The sequence below is a fragment of the Penicillium cinerascens genome (assembly GCF_028974065.1).
Source record: "Penicillium cinerascens strain IBT 15544 chromosome Unknown scaffold_4_segment0_segment0, whole genome shotgun sequence".
NCBI classification, from domain to species: domain Eukaryota; kingdom Fungi; phylum Ascomycota; class Eurotiomycetes; order Eurotiales; family Aspergillaceae; genus Penicillium; species Penicillium cinerascens.
Genome location: NW_026695297.1, coordinates 45,730 through 63,203, shown reverse-complemented (window position 1 = coordinate 63,203; position 17,474 = coordinate 45,730). Strand labels below are relative to the sequence as shown.

General features: G+C 48.2%; 6 protein-coding genes across 6 annotated transcripts; 3 read left to right on the top strand and 3 right to left on the bottom strand.

The window, feature by feature from the left end:
- Positions 1–324: 324 nt before the first annotated feature.
- Positions 325–2,191, bottom strand: N7498_007950 (uncharacterized protein; the record flags this gene model as incomplete). The annotated part of the gene is made up of 7 exons (XM_058455012.1): positions 325–528; positions 588–687; positions 733–1,064; positions 1,116–1,446; positions 1,499–1,627; positions 1,679–2,055; positions 2,117–2,191. The coding sequence occupies 7 exons, from the start codon at positions 2,189–2,191 to the stop codon at positions 325–327; spliced, it is 1,548 nt and encodes a 515-aa protein (XP_058305000.1).
- Positions 2,192–2,898: 707 nt separating this feature from the next.
- On the top strand, positions 2,899–4,422 carry N7498_007949 (M81 family metallopeptidase; the record flags this gene model as incomplete). The annotated part of the gene is made up of 1 exon (XM_058455011.1): positions 2,899–4,422. The coding sequence occupies one exon, from the start codon at positions 2,899–2,901 to the stop codon at positions 4,420–4,422; it is 1,524 nt and encodes a 507-aa protein (XP_058304999.1).
- A 1,965-nt stretch (positions 4,423–6,387) lies between these two features.
- On the bottom strand, positions 6,388–8,292 carry N7498_007948 (uncharacterized protein; the record flags this gene model as incomplete). Its single annotated transcript, XM_058455010.1, has 4 exons — positions 6,388–6,485; positions 6,514–7,770; positions 7,822–7,899; positions 7,956–8,292. The coding sequence occupies 4 exons, from the start codon at positions 8,290–8,292 to the stop codon at positions 6,388–6,390; spliced, it is 1,770 nt and encodes a 589-aa protein (XP_058304998.1).
- A 3,311-nt stretch (positions 8,293–11,603) lies between these two features.
- On the top strand, positions 11,604–13,332 carry N7498_007947 (uncharacterized protein; the record flags this gene model as incomplete). The annotated part of the gene is made up of 4 exons (XM_058455009.1): positions 11,604–11,884; positions 11,944–12,083; positions 12,155–12,665; positions 12,726–13,332. The coding sequence occupies 4 exons, from the start codon at positions 11,604–11,606 to the stop codon at positions 13,330–13,332; spliced, it is 1,539 nt and encodes a 512-aa protein (XP_058304997.1).
- An 850-nt stretch (positions 13,333–14,182) lies between these two features.
- On the bottom strand, positions 14,183–14,983 carry N7498_007946 (sulfotransferase family protein; the record flags this gene model as incomplete). Its single annotated transcript, XM_058455008.1, has 1 exon — positions 14,183–14,983. The coding sequence occupies one exon, from the start codon at positions 14,981–14,983 to the stop codon at positions 14,183–14,185; it is 801 nt and encodes a 266-aa protein (XP_058304996.1).
- A 494-nt stretch (positions 14,984–15,477) lies between these two features.
- On the top strand, positions 15,478–16,734 carry N7498_007945 (transcription factor domain-containing protein; the record flags this gene model as incomplete). Its single annotated transcript, XM_058455007.1, has 5 exons — positions 15,478–15,636; positions 15,685–15,879; positions 16,048–16,269; positions 16,318–16,468; positions 16,547–16,734. Coding segments are annotated over 5 exons (915 nt in total), but the record flags the coding sequence as incomplete, so codon positions are not given.
- Between the last annotated feature and the right edge of the window lie 740 nt (positions 16,735–17,474).

Here is a 17,474-nt window from a genome sequence, read left to right as displayed (position 1 = left end):
ACCCACCCTCTGTAATTTTAATCCGCTTGTTTTAAACCAAAACGCCAATATATTTACTAAACTATCTCTGATTAACTACATTAATGGGGATTAATCATCCAGGGCTAGCTGGGCCCTGGCATTTTTAAGCCTTCTGGGCCCACTAGCCGCGATGGCGACAGACAAGCTTACTATTAATGATTATTATCGCCATCTGATAAAAGTGCAGCTTTGTTATTTGTTATTGAGTAGATTGTCTCGGGTTTAAGAAAGTAGTGCTAAGACTTTATCTATTTGCGCGGACATAAATGAGAAACCAGAAAAAGTTCCACTGGCTCCTTGGGTTCAAGGGGCGATGTGAATTCCCGACGCTTTGGCGCTCGACGGACCTAGTTCAGCATTCAACTCCTCCGCAATAGCAACGACGTCGATCTGTTTCTGGCCTTTCTCAATTTTCTCAACATCCGGAACCGTGGAATGCTTCTCGCCTTCAAACAACGCATCGATCTCTTCCAGAGTCTTGCCCTTGGTCTCTACCCAGTAATAAGCCTAGAAATATCAGCATAGCAAACAAAAACGGGCCAAGACAAGGATCAACAGAAACTTACAATGAGCCCTAGGATTATAATGTCCCAGGATGCGTTGATGATGTACATTTTCCATCCAATATTCCCTAGACCAATCGGCATGATAAAAGTAAAAACCAGGCTTCGTTTATTAGCATATACCCATCCAGAGCAATGAGTAACGTACGCAAATGCATTTAGTACAAAAGATGAGAACGCGACTCCATTAGCGCGAATAGAGTAGTTCATGATCTCCGATGGATAAAGATAAAGAAGTGTTGTCCATCCGATCGAATAAAAGCCTTGGAACAAAAATATAACCGCCACGTTCCCGTAAACAAGTGCGTTGGACGCGCTCTTTGGGTTCGAGGCATAGATCTTAGAGAGGCCACCAATGATAAATAGGCAAGCGCTCAAAAGAGCTTGGGAAAGCATTGCGGTTGGCTTACGACCCCATTTGGCTGCGAGATGCGTTCCGACGAGACAGCATACAAGACACCAAACATTGAGAACCACGTTCTGTGAAATTAGTCATCTTGCAGCAAGACTTTTTTTGGCTAATAAACATACTGCTTTCAGTTGCTCGTTTTTGTCTGTAATACCTGCCGTGTCAAGTTCCAAGCCAAAGTAATAGGATGCAATGATGTTGCCGGCAATGCAGGAAAATGGTCCCGCCGACATTCCAACAAGGAGGCGCTTTCGGGCTACAGGCTTCTTGAAAATTTCAATGGGGCTCATAGAATGCCAATTTTCTTTTTCCCACTTCAGGGTATCCACGATCTCTTTAAAGATAGTGAGAACTACTGGATCGGAGAGGTTCCCATGGGAGTTTGTTTGTGCAACCGAAAGCCGGGCCTCTTCATAGTACCCCTGGTGAGCGAGCCAGCGTGGCGATTCAGGACTTTTGATTTGATTAGTATCATGTTCACGCGGAGAGAAGTTATGAACACTACATGAAAGGTAAAGTTAGGATGCAGAGCAACGAGAAAACTGCCTGGAATAGCGACGGGGCTCTCCAGGCCCAGGTTGATTGCCACTGTCCCGTTCCGAGGGTCACACCGGCAGCAATGAGCGCGCCAACACTGAGATTTCTATTAGAGTCAGTCCCCGCGCATTCAGATGGACATACTGACTAGTAAAAATCATTCAGGAGCCCGACTCCCCATGCACGCCACCGGCTAGGGAAGGCTTCTGAGAGATAAACTCCTCCGGCAATCCCGGAAATTGCACTTCCAAATCCAAGAATTGCCCTGGCAACGACAAACATGGCAATGTTCTGTGAAGCGGTCTGAATGATAATGCCAACAATGGTCAGGCTCGATCCCCAGAAAATTGCTGGACGACGGCCCAACCGATCAGCGAGAACGCCTGATACCAGAGGCCCTAAGAGACCACCAATGGACACAGATGCAGTATTGAGTCCAGTTGTTGCTTCATTTAGGTTGAAATAGTCTTTGTATGATGGTAAGATATTAAGACCATTGAGCATTGACCCATCATAACCTCCCGTCTTACTTGTGTCAGTTTTCGATGATAATTGTACCTGGCAAGGGTTGAATGTATAAACTTACCGCTGATTGAACAATAGAACAGAGTAACAGTAGGATTGAGACGGTGAAGGTGGACTCAGGAACCCACGCCGGCATCCATGTCCCCGTCGGAGTCTTTCTTAACATTGAAGGAGAGAGATGTCAACGCGGGGTCAGAGTCGCGAAGCCTTGGAAATGATGGATTGGGATATTTAGACCTGGTGATAGCCTTACTATATATGATAATATGGCCTCGGTATGTGGCTCCGCAAGTTGCCCAGGTGGCTTGTTTATCGCGGGGACAATAGCATGCCGATAGGAACGTTCCATCGTGAGTTGGCCGATCAGCGGGGTTGCGCTTTAGAGGACAAGGGCTGTTTAATCTATCTCCTGTCAAAATTTACAGGTTCGGAACGACCCCACCCCCCTTATTGAGGTACGCCTACCTTCCCCACCCTTGTGCGGGATAGCACGTGCGGGTTTAAATCTTCTCGCGCAGCTCCATATCTTCGAATTCGACGAGCCACATTAAAATTCAGTTTTTAATAAAATTGTTTTTAACTACCGTTTGTGCCAAAGTGACTTTACTGGGGGTTACACGGTATTCAGAGGCCATAGGCAAAAGATAAGCGGGGTCGAAGTGGCTGGCGGCTCGAAGCGACGTTGCATGGAACTTGGGCGCACTGATCGGCGGCAAGGGAAAGCTTCACCCCCGTTGCCACCTTGGCCCCTTGGGAAGGAACCTAGAAAGAGTTTCTTTTTCAGGACGCAGAGACATCTTCCACAGTTTATGCGAACGGAACAGCAAATGATCCTTGCATGCAATGGCGAACCAACCAGTTATTGTTATTGCGGGACTTGCTTGCGAAACATCTGGGTTCTCTCCAGCTCGGACTCTCGCACCAGCATTTCATCCTCGTCGTGATACCGAGATAATTGAGAAATATCCCTTCATTCAACTCGGAACGCCCCTTGGAGACGCAGCCGAATGGCGGGGTGCACTCATCGGCCACGCCCTCCCTGGAGGAATTGTTGCCAGGACTGCATTTGAAGAGCTTGTGGAAGACATCTTATTTCGGCTGATGGATATATGCAAATCAACCACAGTTCATGGTCTGTGGTTTGACATTCATGGAGCGATGTGTGTCGAGGATTTAGATGACGCTGAAGCTGAACTTCTTCGTCGAATTAGGTGTGTTATCGGTTCTCACGTCATCGTATCAGCTTCGATGGACCTTCATGGCAATGTTTCACAAGAACTGGCTCACCAAATAGACCTCATCACATGTTATCGGATGGCTCCACATGAAGATGCAATGGACACAAAAGAACGCGCATGTCGAAACCTTGTCAATTTATTGGCGGGAGGATCATCTCCAGCTCGGCCATTGAAAGCCTGGGTTCCAATCCCAATCTTGCTCCCGGGAGAGCAGACTTCGACACGGCTTCAGCCCGCAAAAGGACTGTATGCGCTTGTGCCTGAAGTCGAGTCAATTGCGGGGGTCTTGGATGCTGCTATCTGGGTGGGTTATGCCTGGGCGGACGAGCCGCGCAATCATGCGGTTGTGATGGTCACGGGATGGGAAGCCGATGTCGTGACTGCAGGTGCCCGAAAGCTCGCAACTCACTTCTGGGACTCTCGCGAAGACTTTCACTTTGTCGCTCCGACCGGATCCCTTACAGAATGTATTGATACTGCTCTGCAATCCACGTCTCGGCCGTTTTTCATTTCAGACTCGGGTGACAACCCAACGGCCGGGGGTGCTGGCGATGTGACATGGAGTCTTTCAAAAGTGCTGTCTCGGCCAGAGTTCCAGCACGACTCTGGCCCTCGAGTCATTTATGCCAGTATCCCAGGTCCCGAGGCAGTTGAATCGATTGTTCGGGCAGGAGTAGGTGCCACAGTGACAGTTACTGCTGGCGCACAGGTTGACGACACCCACGAGGGACCGGTCACCATGACAGGACGGATTCATGCAATCAAGAAAGGAGACCGAAATGCCGTTACTGAAACTGTCGTTCAGGTCGGAAGCGTATCTGTTATTTTGACCGAACTACGCAAGCCCTACCATCTCGAGAAAGATTTCACCGAACTCAACCTTGAACCTCGGTCTGCAGACATCGTGATTGTCAAGATCGGATACTTGGAGCCGGAGCTATTCAACATGGCAGCTGACTGGATGTTGGCTCTGACACCTGGGGGGGTTGATCAGGATCTTCCTCGCCTTGGACACCAACGCATCCACCGCCCTATGTGGCCTTTTGACAGGACATTTTCTGAAGCACCAGATCTCACTCCTCGGTTTATTCCGCCTTCTAACGAGCCATTTACCACACACTCAGTTTAGCATGGAGATGGCATCTCCACATCCACATAGAAAAATGTTCAAGCTTTCACTACCTACAAACCCTCTAGCGTTGTCGTTAGTGGATGAAAAAGGGGATGTTTTTGTCCCTTGCTGCCAATGAAGGCCTTACAAATCTTGCCAAGAGCACAGACGTCAGATACTTGCGCGGTACTGCGATGACTGAACACCCTGCTGTGACTTGCTGCTGTTTATAGCTCCTACCTTATTAGAGATAAACTAGTACCCGCCCAACAGGCCAAGCGTTTGGATCATTCCAAAATTAGGGGAGCCGAGACAATGAACCCCCAAATGGCTCTTGCAGCGCTTGTAGTAGACAAGATGGGACTTGTCACGGGCACCGCTAGCCGTGATACTGCCAAGGACACAGACATGTTAAGCAGACCGAGGCATCGGTTGCCTTTCCTCTGACCGGGCGTATAGGTTGATTGAGAATATGCTTCATCAATCAGCGGAGCAAAAGAGTGAAAGTAGATGATGTAGGCGTTGATACAATCGGATTATTTTGCGCAGAGAAATGTATGGGCTCTCGTTTCTTGCACGAAGGGTCCTTGTGTCAATGCAGGCTTTTGGAAGGAATCATCGGCTCTGCTAGATAGCACATGAGACTGAGCTATCTGTCCAGTAGAGTTTGGATCAACTAGAACAGGTGTGGACTCTGGGCAAAGGAGAAAGACCAGGTCCAAATTTGCATGAACTGATGACACCCCAAGGTATGATTTCGGCTTCCTCGTCCCTGGCGAAAGTGGATATGACGTCATCAGAAACTTCCAGATCGGCGTCAATCTCTACACTGCCTTCAGAGTCATTGATGGTCATTTGCACGGCTATCATATTGTGCCGCATTTCCGGCGCTGGCATGTGGTTATTCTCCCGAGCCGCAAGTCCGTAATTATTGACTGGGCTCCCTTAACTCTCAGCCGAAACTTCATTTCGAATGCATTACAAAAGTTCCTCTTGTAACATTTGTTTCAAGTCCTCGAGAGCAAATCCAGGAAAAAGCTTCCCAACTGTGTTGCGATACCCGGCGACTTCAACTGACAACTCGTCCATATGGCTGGGTAATATGATTAGCCGCATCATACACAGCCTTGAATACATGGCTCCAAGCATGAGAGAGCCAAAATAACAGCAAAACTTTATAACACCTACCGCTGTAGCGCCAACCGGGATAGGGGTCCCCGTTGGGGTCTTACCTTAGCACGGGCATGATTTGCTCTTTAGGCGCTATCGTTGCTCAAAAGCGGTGCTGAGGAGAATAAATCGGACATGATGACCGTTGGTGTCGTAAATGAGTGCGTAGGATTTGCCTGCGCAGAACTGACCAGGGTTTTGAATATAAGAAAATCATTAAATCGTCCTCATTCTCTGGTAACTGTTCATGTTCACTGAAGGTGCACATGCCTAAAACATCGGCCCACATGTACAGTTAACTATGTGTTCGGGCCTGGTCTCTCTCCCTCCCAGTATTTTTCCCTTTCTCCATATTTGTACTCTCATATTTGCTATCTGTAATATGACATACCTACATCCTGGTTCTGGTTCTGGTCGGTATAACTGAGCTGGTCCCGCTACCTGCCCAATTCAATGGACTCGTTCCTAGGTGTTCGTAAACGGAAATTATTAGGAAGCCATCATAATTGTCACTAGACCGAATAGCTATTTTTGATAGTATTCCTCCAACGTAAGCTACCACATTGGAGCAGTGTCTGCAAGTCACAACAGAACTCTCTCCTTACCAAGTCCACGTTCAATCCCTACACCCGGGGGTGGAATTTGCAAGTATTCGCCAGCTGGATTTGCTACGTGAGGCAGACTGAATGCATTCGACCTTACAAAATTCCTTTTGGTAATACTTAAACAAAGGAACGGAAAACCAATAGATGCGTGCAATCTGAATAAAATGAATAAATCTCTTATCATACTGGAGGCCCTTGACTGGCCCAGTTACGCATTCAGGTTGAGTGGCGAGACACAAGAGAATGAGTTCAGCTGAGGATCCTTGAAGGCAACGATCATCCCTGCAATAAAGTTTAGGTTGAAAGCTAGAAGGGAGAAATGTTGATGACTTACCCTCAACGGCAGCATAGATGCCGAGACCACACATAGACAGCGAGGCCAAGAAGTAAATGACGTGCCAGATGTTGATGCCCACCTGGAAAGCGCCACCGGCAAAGAACCCACGGATCAGCCTCTGGCTGGTGGTCTCGTTCATGTTCATATGTCCAGTGTTCTGGTCAAACCCTTCTCCCTGATACGGCCGAATAGCGTTCTTCTGAATATCGAAACTCAACGCGAACAACGGAGGGAAGCTATATGTCAGGTTCAGCAGCATTGAGGCTGAAATAACACTGACAAACCCTATATAATCAGGGATGGCCGCCGCAATGATGTATGCAAGAATCCACCAAATGGGGACCATAGCAGCATAGATGATCTTTCCGACCCGCGTCGTAAGCGGTGGTGCCTTAAGAATATCGAGGAAGATGTTATTGTAAACAACCTTGATGCCAATATTACCATAAAGACCGCCCGCAATCAGAGCAGCGATGACACTTATCATGTTGCCGGCTGTCTGCCATCCGTAAAGACTGACTCCCTGGTAACTTGGGTTAAAGGCGTATTGTCCCTGCAGGTGATAGACCACACACCCATATATCAGATAGACGCTATAAATAAAGAACTGGGCGCCCCACATCGCCTTGATAAAGTCACGAGGGCGTCTCATCTCAGCTAGGAACTCCACAAATAGTTGAACACCAGCATAAGCGAGAACACCAGAGAGCATGCCATTCAGAGAACCAATCAGCCCATTCGGAGGGATATTATTATAGTGAATGATCGGAGGGTAGATGCCGCCTACAGGAGTGATAGTAGCGTCGTTCACGACGCTTCCTGCAGATCCAAGAGTCGAGATCGCATAGTTAGGAGGTGAGTTAGCCATCACACCCATAGTCATAAGAATCACGAAGATATTAAGCCACACAGATAAGTTGGCCACCCAGCCATACGATCTAAGCGTGCGGATCTGTGAGACGAAGAAACCAGCGCAAGCGAAGATAACAGGGCAGACGGCGTAGCACAGCTTGAACTTAGACAACTGGGAGATGTTCTCACCGAATTGGATTGTGACCTGACCGGTCAGTAGAAGAAGCGCGATTCCTTGACATATGTTTGTGACATAGCGACCGTAGCGACCAAGGGTTCTGAAACCAAGGTCACCGTAGTTCTTTGCAGGGAACTCGTGACTGTCCACTCCAAGGAACACGCGCCAGACCAGGTAGCCAGAATAGCCGGCCATCAATCCAAAGACAGTGTAAAATGCGATGCCTACACGGAGGATGAGCTTTGCTCCTATTGAGGCCTAAGCATATCACTCACCTGGTCCCCAACCCAATGTGCCCATCGTGAAACCGGAGCCGTAGGGTCCCAAAACGTCAGTAGTAATCAAGAAGAAACCTAGCAAAACAGCATATTAGCATTGCACGCCAAATAAGTCTCCGTTCTATACTCACAGGCTCCCCAAGAAGCCGATCTGAAAGAGCGGCTCGCATTATTCCATTCTTCATTTGTGATCTGCAGCCGTCTCTCGGGGTTTCTGAAATCCGCCTCCGTCAGGGTCGGAATGTTGCTAGGTACCTCCTGCTCGCTTGTTTTCTTGAACATCTGTCGTACATTCAGGACGGGTGATTCGAGGGTCAACTCTTCCTCGCGTGTCTTCCGCGCATAGTAGTGGTACTCTTCGAAGGTAATGTTGGGGTCGTACGGCTCACGAGCCTGCGGTCTAATGAGCGGGCTCCAGCCCACCTCGCCCACCTCGAACGGAGATGCAGCGACCTGCTCCTTATTCATGGCGAAAACCTGAAGGACGGTCCCGGTCCGAATGTTCGAAACAAAAAGTAGGAGAAAGATAGCTTCGAGGAGAGCAGAGTCGGAGGCCGAAAAATTTGAGGGGGACGCTTGAATCCAACTCGGCAAAAGGTTGACTAAAATATTTGTATGGCAGTGGGGGAACAATGACGGATGCCGGGATTCAAGGGGTACAATAAATCACAAGCTTTCTTCCGAGTGGAATCGGAGAGTGAGACCCGCACCGGAGAGATAAAGCTCCACTTCGTTGCTAAACTCTGCCCATACAGGCAAGAGCAGCCACCGCTTCGGGTTTCGTTTGTCGGATGCAACCGCTGCACAATGTCTGGCCGCTTTGAAGCGGATATTTAACATGGCAGCCAGCACGACCTATACACCGTAAGGAGGCCTGAGCGACACGACTCAGTTACGGGGGATCGTCAGGGTCTCCGCTGGCACATTTAGAGATGACTTCGATTGGATTCAAGTATTGGGATCGGTGATGGTAGAATTGGACTATATCAAGCTATAAGGAGCATTGGGTGTCTTTCTTATTTCAAGAAACGCTCTGCCCTTCAGTAACCCTACTCAAGACGGACGGGTGTTATCCTCACCCGCGTACGGGGTTCTTAAGCCTCGGCCACCTTGGCATCTTCCAAAGTCTCACTCAAGTTATCCTATAGCTCAGGGATGGGACTCTTGTCATTTTTCGCCCGTCGGCTTCTTCACTCGCCTCGTCTCTATCTGCCTTTTTCTTGGGAGACAGTCTATTGAACCATCCCTGTTTTCCTGGCGTGGCTCGTCAGCTCATCATCGATCCTCTTAGTGTATTTGCGCTGCCTGGCACGGTCTTAATATTTCTTAGCCTTTACTTTCACATTTGAGATAAAGCGACTTTACTCTTGGTCGTGGACGGCCTGGGTCGGCCCCCTTATATTCCAATCGACCGGTTGACGGTCAAATATTCCGGCCTATAAGTATAATCACCCTACAATATTTTAGACTAATAGGCCTCTCATGGTGAGACGTTAAATCTACCTTCCGGCGCGCACGCCGAAAGAGGGTCTTAGTCATCTTAAGGAAAACGCGCTCGTATTATTCTAGAACCGAGAAGGAGCAGGATTAGTCTGGATATTAAGCTTATAAGTAGATAGAAATAACTCAGCCACGCTTTACATCAGCTCTTAGATGCTGACTTCGCGAAAATTTCTGAGATACCATATGAGACCTTAGTCTCGCAACAGTCACCCGATTTCACGACCACTATAGGCTGTGGCGTTGGCTGTGCCATCGAAGTCGTCGTCATCTCCGTGGCCAGCCATGCAGTCAGCGGAAAACCGACATACGGAGGATTAAATAGCCCAAATCCACCACATGCGTTGCATGGCGAAACCCAAGACCTGACAGGATCTGGGGCCACAAGAATAAGGTCTGACCGGCCGTCAGGCGCCGCTATCGCGATCACTGAGGCAGTTTCTGTCTGGGGGAAGTCGGTATCCAGATCGCTCAGGATGGGCTGTCGTTTCACTGACTCGTTAGGAATTATATTCAACACATGGTCTAAATAGAGGGCGAATAGTACACTGGTGCCGAAGCGCCCAGCGCGACCGGCAGTATTGTAGCCAAAGATTGTGTTGACGACCATATACACTGACGGGGGTGTACTGTATGTGCTAATTCACATAAGCCTAATGAGACAGAAGAGAGGAAGAGAAAGGAGAAGAAGAATGTACTGATGATGAAGCTCTTAAAAGGTGTAATCGAAGTGTGCGTCGACATAAGTGAGCGAGTACGTGTACGGCTCATTCGTTGGCCAAGTAGAATAAGTTGACAGTGCGGGCGGGGCTTCGAAGACAGCATTAGCAACAAATATCACATTACTTCTGAATATAAACAAGAATAGAAAACCTACGGGATGCAATATGTCGGATGTGGATTGGAGGAAGTGAAAAGGGATGGTGTGATGGTCATCGGCTCATAAGATGTGGTGTTGTCGTACTTGATAAGGTTGTTAAGAACGATGGTGTGGAAGTTGTCATACTTTGGGTGGTGGCACGTAACCGGTAGTAGTGCTGGCAATTGTGCTACCGCTATACCCCAAGGGGGATGTAGGCAAACTGATCGCCCGCTCAGGGTACAGGTCGTGGTACTGTTGATTGAAGGATTGAAGAACGGAGAGTGGGAAGTGCGAATAGCTTCGTTGTTTCAGCCGTTTTGCCTTAAGAATGCTCAAATTCAGGTCGACCACAATCCAGGACCATAGAGGGCCATTGCCCCAACAATTAGCTACCCAAGCGCCGTCCATAGTTGGAACACAGACAACATGGCTACAACTCTTATCACAACAAAATAGACCAGCGGAAGTGAGACACTAGCAAATACGCAATGCGGATGTTGAGGTTCGGCGATAAATAAAAGAAGAGCAAGGAAGCAAGTGCTGCTTAAGAGCTTCGAATTTCAATAGCAAAAGCAGAGACCACGTGAACAGTGAGTAGATAAAATAATGACTTATGGCAACAGACCTTTGTTCTTCGCGTCAGTGAGGCATTGCCTTTCGATGTAGTCATTGTGAAAAAGCCGAGCGACCTATTAACTGAGAAGGGCAATGACAGACAAAAGTCTAGCCAGGAATAGCAATGATGCTGAAGCATTGCCCCTTAGATCTTCATCACCTCCGAGGGCGGTTCTTGATTAGATACACAACACGTTGGGCCCGCCGCACGGACAATGCAGCAAACAGGTTGGCCGACGGCAAAAACCTGCTCCACTGCATGTTCTCCCCTGAGTTCCTGAACGACAGCGGGACTGTGACTCTGTGACCTGGCAATTTCATTGAGTCAATTGCCGTGGTTCTGTCATCAGCTAGACTGGGAACGGCAGAATGATGTTGCTATCCTAGCGTGCTGGTCTGCGTTTTTCTCTCATATTGACAAAAGTCCTGGATGCCCCGGTCGCTACATCAGCCACATTTGAATTGAGACTCTCATTATTGCTGCACCACAAGATCTCCTTTTGATGCCATTTTCAGCTCGTGAAGATGCGATCTGACATCATTATGGTAGAGTTGGCCTTAATGTTTTCCTGGACGCTGGGATGTTCGGCATCTTCCATTGTTGAACGTTCATCATCGGCTGTCGTTATCTCTCCCAGCGAATACTTGTAACCTTCACCAAAAATGGTAAATTGGCCCTGTATCATCTGCTGATCTATAATATAGCGAGGGCAATGATGGGCCATGGAGCACCTTTTATCTTCGAGTTGGTACCCCAGAACAATCCGTCCGAACGACTGTATCTACGGCCTCTCCAGAGTCAATGGTCGTGCTGTCAGGTTACGGTTGCTCGACATCTGTGTTTACGGAAGTGCCATCAGATTGCGCAGTGTCCAGAGGTACCTTGTTCAACGCGAATCAGTCTTCCAGCTGGCACGAACTAGGTCTTTATGGAATCAACGAGAATGGTGTTGGCCTCGAGGCCAACCTTGGATACTCCCAAAGAGCAGAGTTTGCTCTGGATACTCTGGGTATTAGTCTTACTGGACCAAGACTTGACAATCAGACCATCGCGGGCATCGCAACTCCTGAGCCCTTCTATCTGTAAAGATGACCTTCTAACCTCCTTTGTCTGAAATCCTACTGATTTAAGGCACGCATAGTGGAACTTTTGGCCTTAACCCCCAACCACTAAATTTCAGCTCCCTAGGAAATTTCTCCTCGCCTTCCTTTGTCACAACGCTCAAGAATCAAGGTGTTATTCCAAGTCTAAGCTGGAGCTATACAGCCGGTGCCAAGTACCGTAAGTATGGTTGTCAACGGGAATTATTCGTGGTTGCTTTCATCTCTAATTCCATGTCCTTTCTAACATAGGTCTCAAACAAGTCTATGGCCAGCTTATCTTCTCTGGCTACGACACATCTCGCTTCACTATGAATTCTGTATCGTTTACCATGGCAGGCGACATCACCCGCGACCTTGTGGTTTATCTCCAGTCCATAAGCTACAGCGGATCAAATACAGCCACCTTACTTTCCGAACCCATTGCAATCTTCATTGATTCGACTGATCCAAATCTCTGGCTTCCCGAAAACGTGTGTGACGCTTTCGAAAAGGCGTTCGGGCTTACGCTCGATAGTGATACTGGTTTATACTTGGTGAACGACACTCACAACGCGGAATTGCTCAACTCGAATGCGCAGGTGACCTTTCGGCTATCTGATGTGGCCTCCGGTGGAGATGCTGTGACGATCGTTCTTCCGTACAACGCTTTCTCCCTTACCGCACAGCCTCCTTTAGTCAACAACAGCAGCTATTATTTCCCGTTGAAACGCGCGGCAAACTCTACTCAGTACACACTGGGCCGGACATTCTTGCAAGAAGCGTGAGTGGGAAGCCTCGGTCACGACCGCTGCGTAAACTGATCTCTTCGGATCTCATTCAGTTATCTTTCGGCCGATTACGATCGCGGCGTCTTCAATGTGTCGGCTTGCGCATGGAACGAAGAAGCCGTGCAAAACATAGTCACAATTATACCCAAGGATTCCGACCCGCCCACTTGCTCTGGAAGCAGATGCTCGAGTGCCGGAAATTCAGGAGGCCCCTCGCCACTCAGCCACGGCGCCGTAGCTGGCATCGCGATTGCGGCATTGGTTGGAGTCTTCATTCTCGCAGCAGTTCTCTTCTTCATCCGCCGTCAGCGCCAAAAAACAAAATACAAAGCAACTTCGCCCGAGCCAGACGTATCCGTGCTCTCCGGCCCAGTACATAACGCCATCCTTTCCAACCCAGCACACACTACTCAGCCTCCTCCACAACCGAGATTTTGGTCTCCAGATGCGGTCTGTGGCGATGCCGGCGAGAGCTATAATGACGAGAATAGATGCGATGGTGTTAACACAGAGAACAGTACAGACGAGCAAGGTTTGGAATTAGACGGTAATGGTACAGAGATCAAGCCGGTCTACCACGAGCTACCAGGCAGCGAAATTTGGAGGAAAGGGTCTGGCCGGGGCTCCATGGTGCAGCAGGTGCCCACGTCTTATGCTTGATACCCCAGACCCAAGTGAAGGCGAATTTGGCAGCAATTGACCTCTATCTAAGCTATATAAGCCCGATTGTGGCTGCGGCAGGGCGGTTATGTCCTGGAGCGAACTTCAGGGTTTCCGACCATGAAATGATATTACACTTTTGTCTTGCCTCTGCAGATTAGCTTTGAATCAATTTTACCTGTCCGGTCTTAATGGATTATTCTCCGAGTCCTATTTGTGTGAATTGAGAGTGATGGATTTAACCCAGCAGCCTTCAAAGGTGATCTTTGACAAGATTTGCAAGTGAATAGCATCAATTGCCTAGGTTTGTAATTATAACAAGCCAGAGTAAGGCAACTGATATGCTAGCTATCTGGGTCCTGTCGACTTATGTACTGGATGAATAGGTAGGAATAAATTTTGCGATTTATTTCATTAGGATGTGATATATTCCGAACATTTTCAGGCGTTGATATGGATTTTAGTTCCAAGCTGTAATCCAATAGCATCTCCAGTCCAGCCTCCTTCCACCCTCAAATGTGTAAGGTAGCAACAGCAGACCTGTCTAATTATTGGAAAGTCTCATCTCGATGTTAGCTCAGAGCACAGGTAGCAGAACAGGAAAAGGTTGAAGAGTTAATATATGAGCTATAAAATAATATATCTACCATGGTGTTTCGATGTGTAATCTGTGCGCGGATTAAAACCCACAACTTTGGTGCCTTGATCCCACCCTAGGTGCATTTTCAGGTGTCCAGCTCATTGGTGGATTACATTAGACCGCTAAAACTAACTAACTAACTTAGTTAGTTAACTAGTTAACATGCTGTGTAATCGAGTAACACATGATCCGAGCCGTACCAACACAAACTCATTTGGAGAAAATGTCAAAGCATATCTGCAATCCTAATGCAACGGCGACTACGACCACGGCAAGAATTGCAGACCATCGAGTAAGCCCCCGCCGAATATGATACCGAGCGGTTTGATCGATTGCAGCCCCATCGTTGATCCAAGGGAAAGGTTTGTCCATAGGCACCTCCTTACCAAGTGCCTTACACAGCGGCTCCCATCCATCTTTGACATTAAAGAACACCAAGCGATCCCCAGGCACTACATCTTTTAACCAAGCAATGTGCTGGTCATATGTGGCGCGATCGGGATTCGCGGTTCCATAGATCTTGACCCACTGCTTTTCCAACAGACTGATATAATGCACGAAATGTCTCATACCCGGGAGTGGAAGAAGGACCCCGCGCAGAAACCACAACAGCGCGACGTGATGGATCTGAGACATGGATTTTTCCCAAGATACTGGGTCACGGGTTGTGCAGATGACCTTGGCGTCGGGATACGTTTCCATCAATTCCCCGAAGAGTTGCGAGCAAGGTGCATCGGTTACAGCGACGAATCCGTCCAGCCGGTGCCGCATGAGGTCCATCATCGTGGGTCTGTCAGCCCCCTTATCGTCTAACCAATACTGCAAAATCTGGATCCAGGATTTGATCTCGGTCGGAGGACCCATTGTCATTTGTGTTCCACCATGGTAAACAGGCCCACCCAAGAGGGTCTCTAATGCAGCGCTGAATGATGCTGTCCCGGTACGCGACATGCCAGCGCCGATCACTTGAAAGCGGGCCCCAGGTTGGGGGACGGATGGTTTTTGACCCATGTCGCAATACTTTACGAGGCTTGATGAGGGGTATACGTGGTGGTAAAGAAGAGAGAAACAAGAGGGAAACAGGGGAAAATCAATATATGTCTTCGTGGGTTCGGGACCAAGCTAAGACAGGGTTGTCTCTTGCCTCGTCTTGGAACGGTGAGGCTTTTTTGTTTAGGAAACCCGCAGATGGACGAATAACAAACTAGGTGACGTAATCCCCCAGTGAACTGGGCACACAAGCGAGTTGGATACGGAGCAGCCTGTGTGACGAATAAGGATGTAGACCGGAGGTGCATTGAGAACGTGCGGGCTGTAGGCCATGGTATTGGGTATGGGCTGTTGGACCATGGGGATTACCCGGAAGGCGCGGGCAGCTGGCTGGGACCCAGAAAAAGTTGGCTGGGACAGAGAAATCATGACTAATCCTGGGTCCCAGCATCGATTATACCTAGTTTTATGTTAATTATGTCTAAATTATACGATATTACCTAACCTGTCTGAGAGACAATGTCTCGCCGACTGACCATCTTCCCCAGTGGCGCTATACTGATGAATCAACTTTGGCATCTTTGCCGGACGAAGATGTGCAATGGCCCAGCTTGGCACACTCTCAGTTACTGGTAAAGACCGCACTTGGGCACATCAAACCCGGGTTCCCTATGGTATTAAGGAAAGAAATGCTGGATTTACTATGCGAAATCTACTGAAAGGGCGATTTTGACAAATCAACTCTGAAGTGCAAGTACTTTGCCCTTTTTGCAGTGGGTCACGTGTACTCCGCGCCTCATGGCTTATCCAATGTGTCAACATTGCCTGGGACATCTTATTTCGCTCGAGCGATGACTCTCCTTCAGATAATTCCCGAGAGGCCGAGCATGGTTCACATTGAGAGTTTACTACTTTTAGTATGCCTCATTCTATCAAAATTCATTTCCGGTATACTGACATTGCACCAGGCATAACTACTTCTGTCAATTTCTCAACAGATTTCACTCAGCACATCTTCTCATTGGTAATGCGCCACGCCTTGGCCTAAGCCTCGGCTTCTGATACCTACAGTGAACAGTATTCAGGCGCTGTATATCAGACTGCGGGAGTCAAGTTGGCCAAAATCACCGGTCACACGACACAGCGGAACTATAGCCGGAAGAAGTCAACCGAAAGCATTCTACAGCGTGATCAAGCTTCTGATCCAATCAAAACAATGGGTTCAATCTCTCCCAGAGCACATCAGCCTCCATCCAGATAAACCGAACTCGAAACACACTGTGCTTATACATCTTCAATTCACTTATGTGAGTCAAGAAACTAGCAGCTCTCTTCGTTCTCGCTAACATTGGCAGTCTGCCATTCTGGCAATTCGGCCTGTTCTGCTCAACATTCTCATCGGCCACACAAATAACAATATCAGCGACTTGAATGATGATGCGCCGCCAGTTTCGGGTGCCTTGGGTGAGGCGTGTATTCATGCTGCCCGATACTCTCTCAAACTGTGTTAGGATGAATGGATCAGCGGGTCCCTTGAAGTCTAGGTTTAGGGTTTTCTGACCTACACTTTCTCCTCTGCCTTAGCCTTGATCATATCAAGTATACTTCCTTTGGGAAATTCAGCCGATGTTGCATCGGTAGATATCGCGATGGGGATGTTAAAAGTCCTTAGTACTCCCGACAACTTGGCAGCCAAGGATCTTTATGAAAATCTCCAGCGGGTTCGTCTGTCTTTGATCAATATCAGGCCAAATCAAAGACGTCTGCTTTGAATGAAAGCATCAATATCACTTCATCGTCAACAAGCGGGACTACAAGGCCATAATGGTGATTTTTACCACTCCTCCCTCGATTTCGGCCCGAAATCTGTCCCTTCGGCAAATGGGTATCTGGGTCCAGAGTTGACAACAGAGATGGCCCTTCAAAATCCCCTGATGGAAGACTTTCTGACCCAGTCTGCAATGAAAATTGGGGTTATGAATCCTCCGAAGTTACTGAATGATTTCGATATGGCTTTTGAGTGGTCTTTTGATTCTTTGTATCCTGAATAGAATGAACACAATGAAGTTGAACTTCACTACTTCTACTGCACTATTTTACATCTGCTTTCTCTTGCTCGCCCAAAGAGTAGTCCAACCTTACAATTTCTCGACTCTCCGCATTTTCTGTCCCCGAAAGTATGCGACCGGCAATTTTCAAGTTCACCGTAGCGCACCTCAGACCCACGCGGGATCCAATGTGAGATCGCGGACATAAGAATATCAAAAATCCGTCCCCGATTACAACGAGTCTCTCCACTGTTCACTGATTCTCCCTCGCCATAATGGTTTCCACCTCTACCGCCCACGATTATTCGTTTTTCCGGATCTTCAAGACCGGAGAGATACATGCCTCAGCTCAAAAATACCGAGACCTCCGTCTGAGTGGTCTGAAGGCCGCGCCGGGTTCCTTTGCATCCTCATATGAAATCGAATCGGCATTCACGGAAGCGGACTGAACAAATATCTTGACT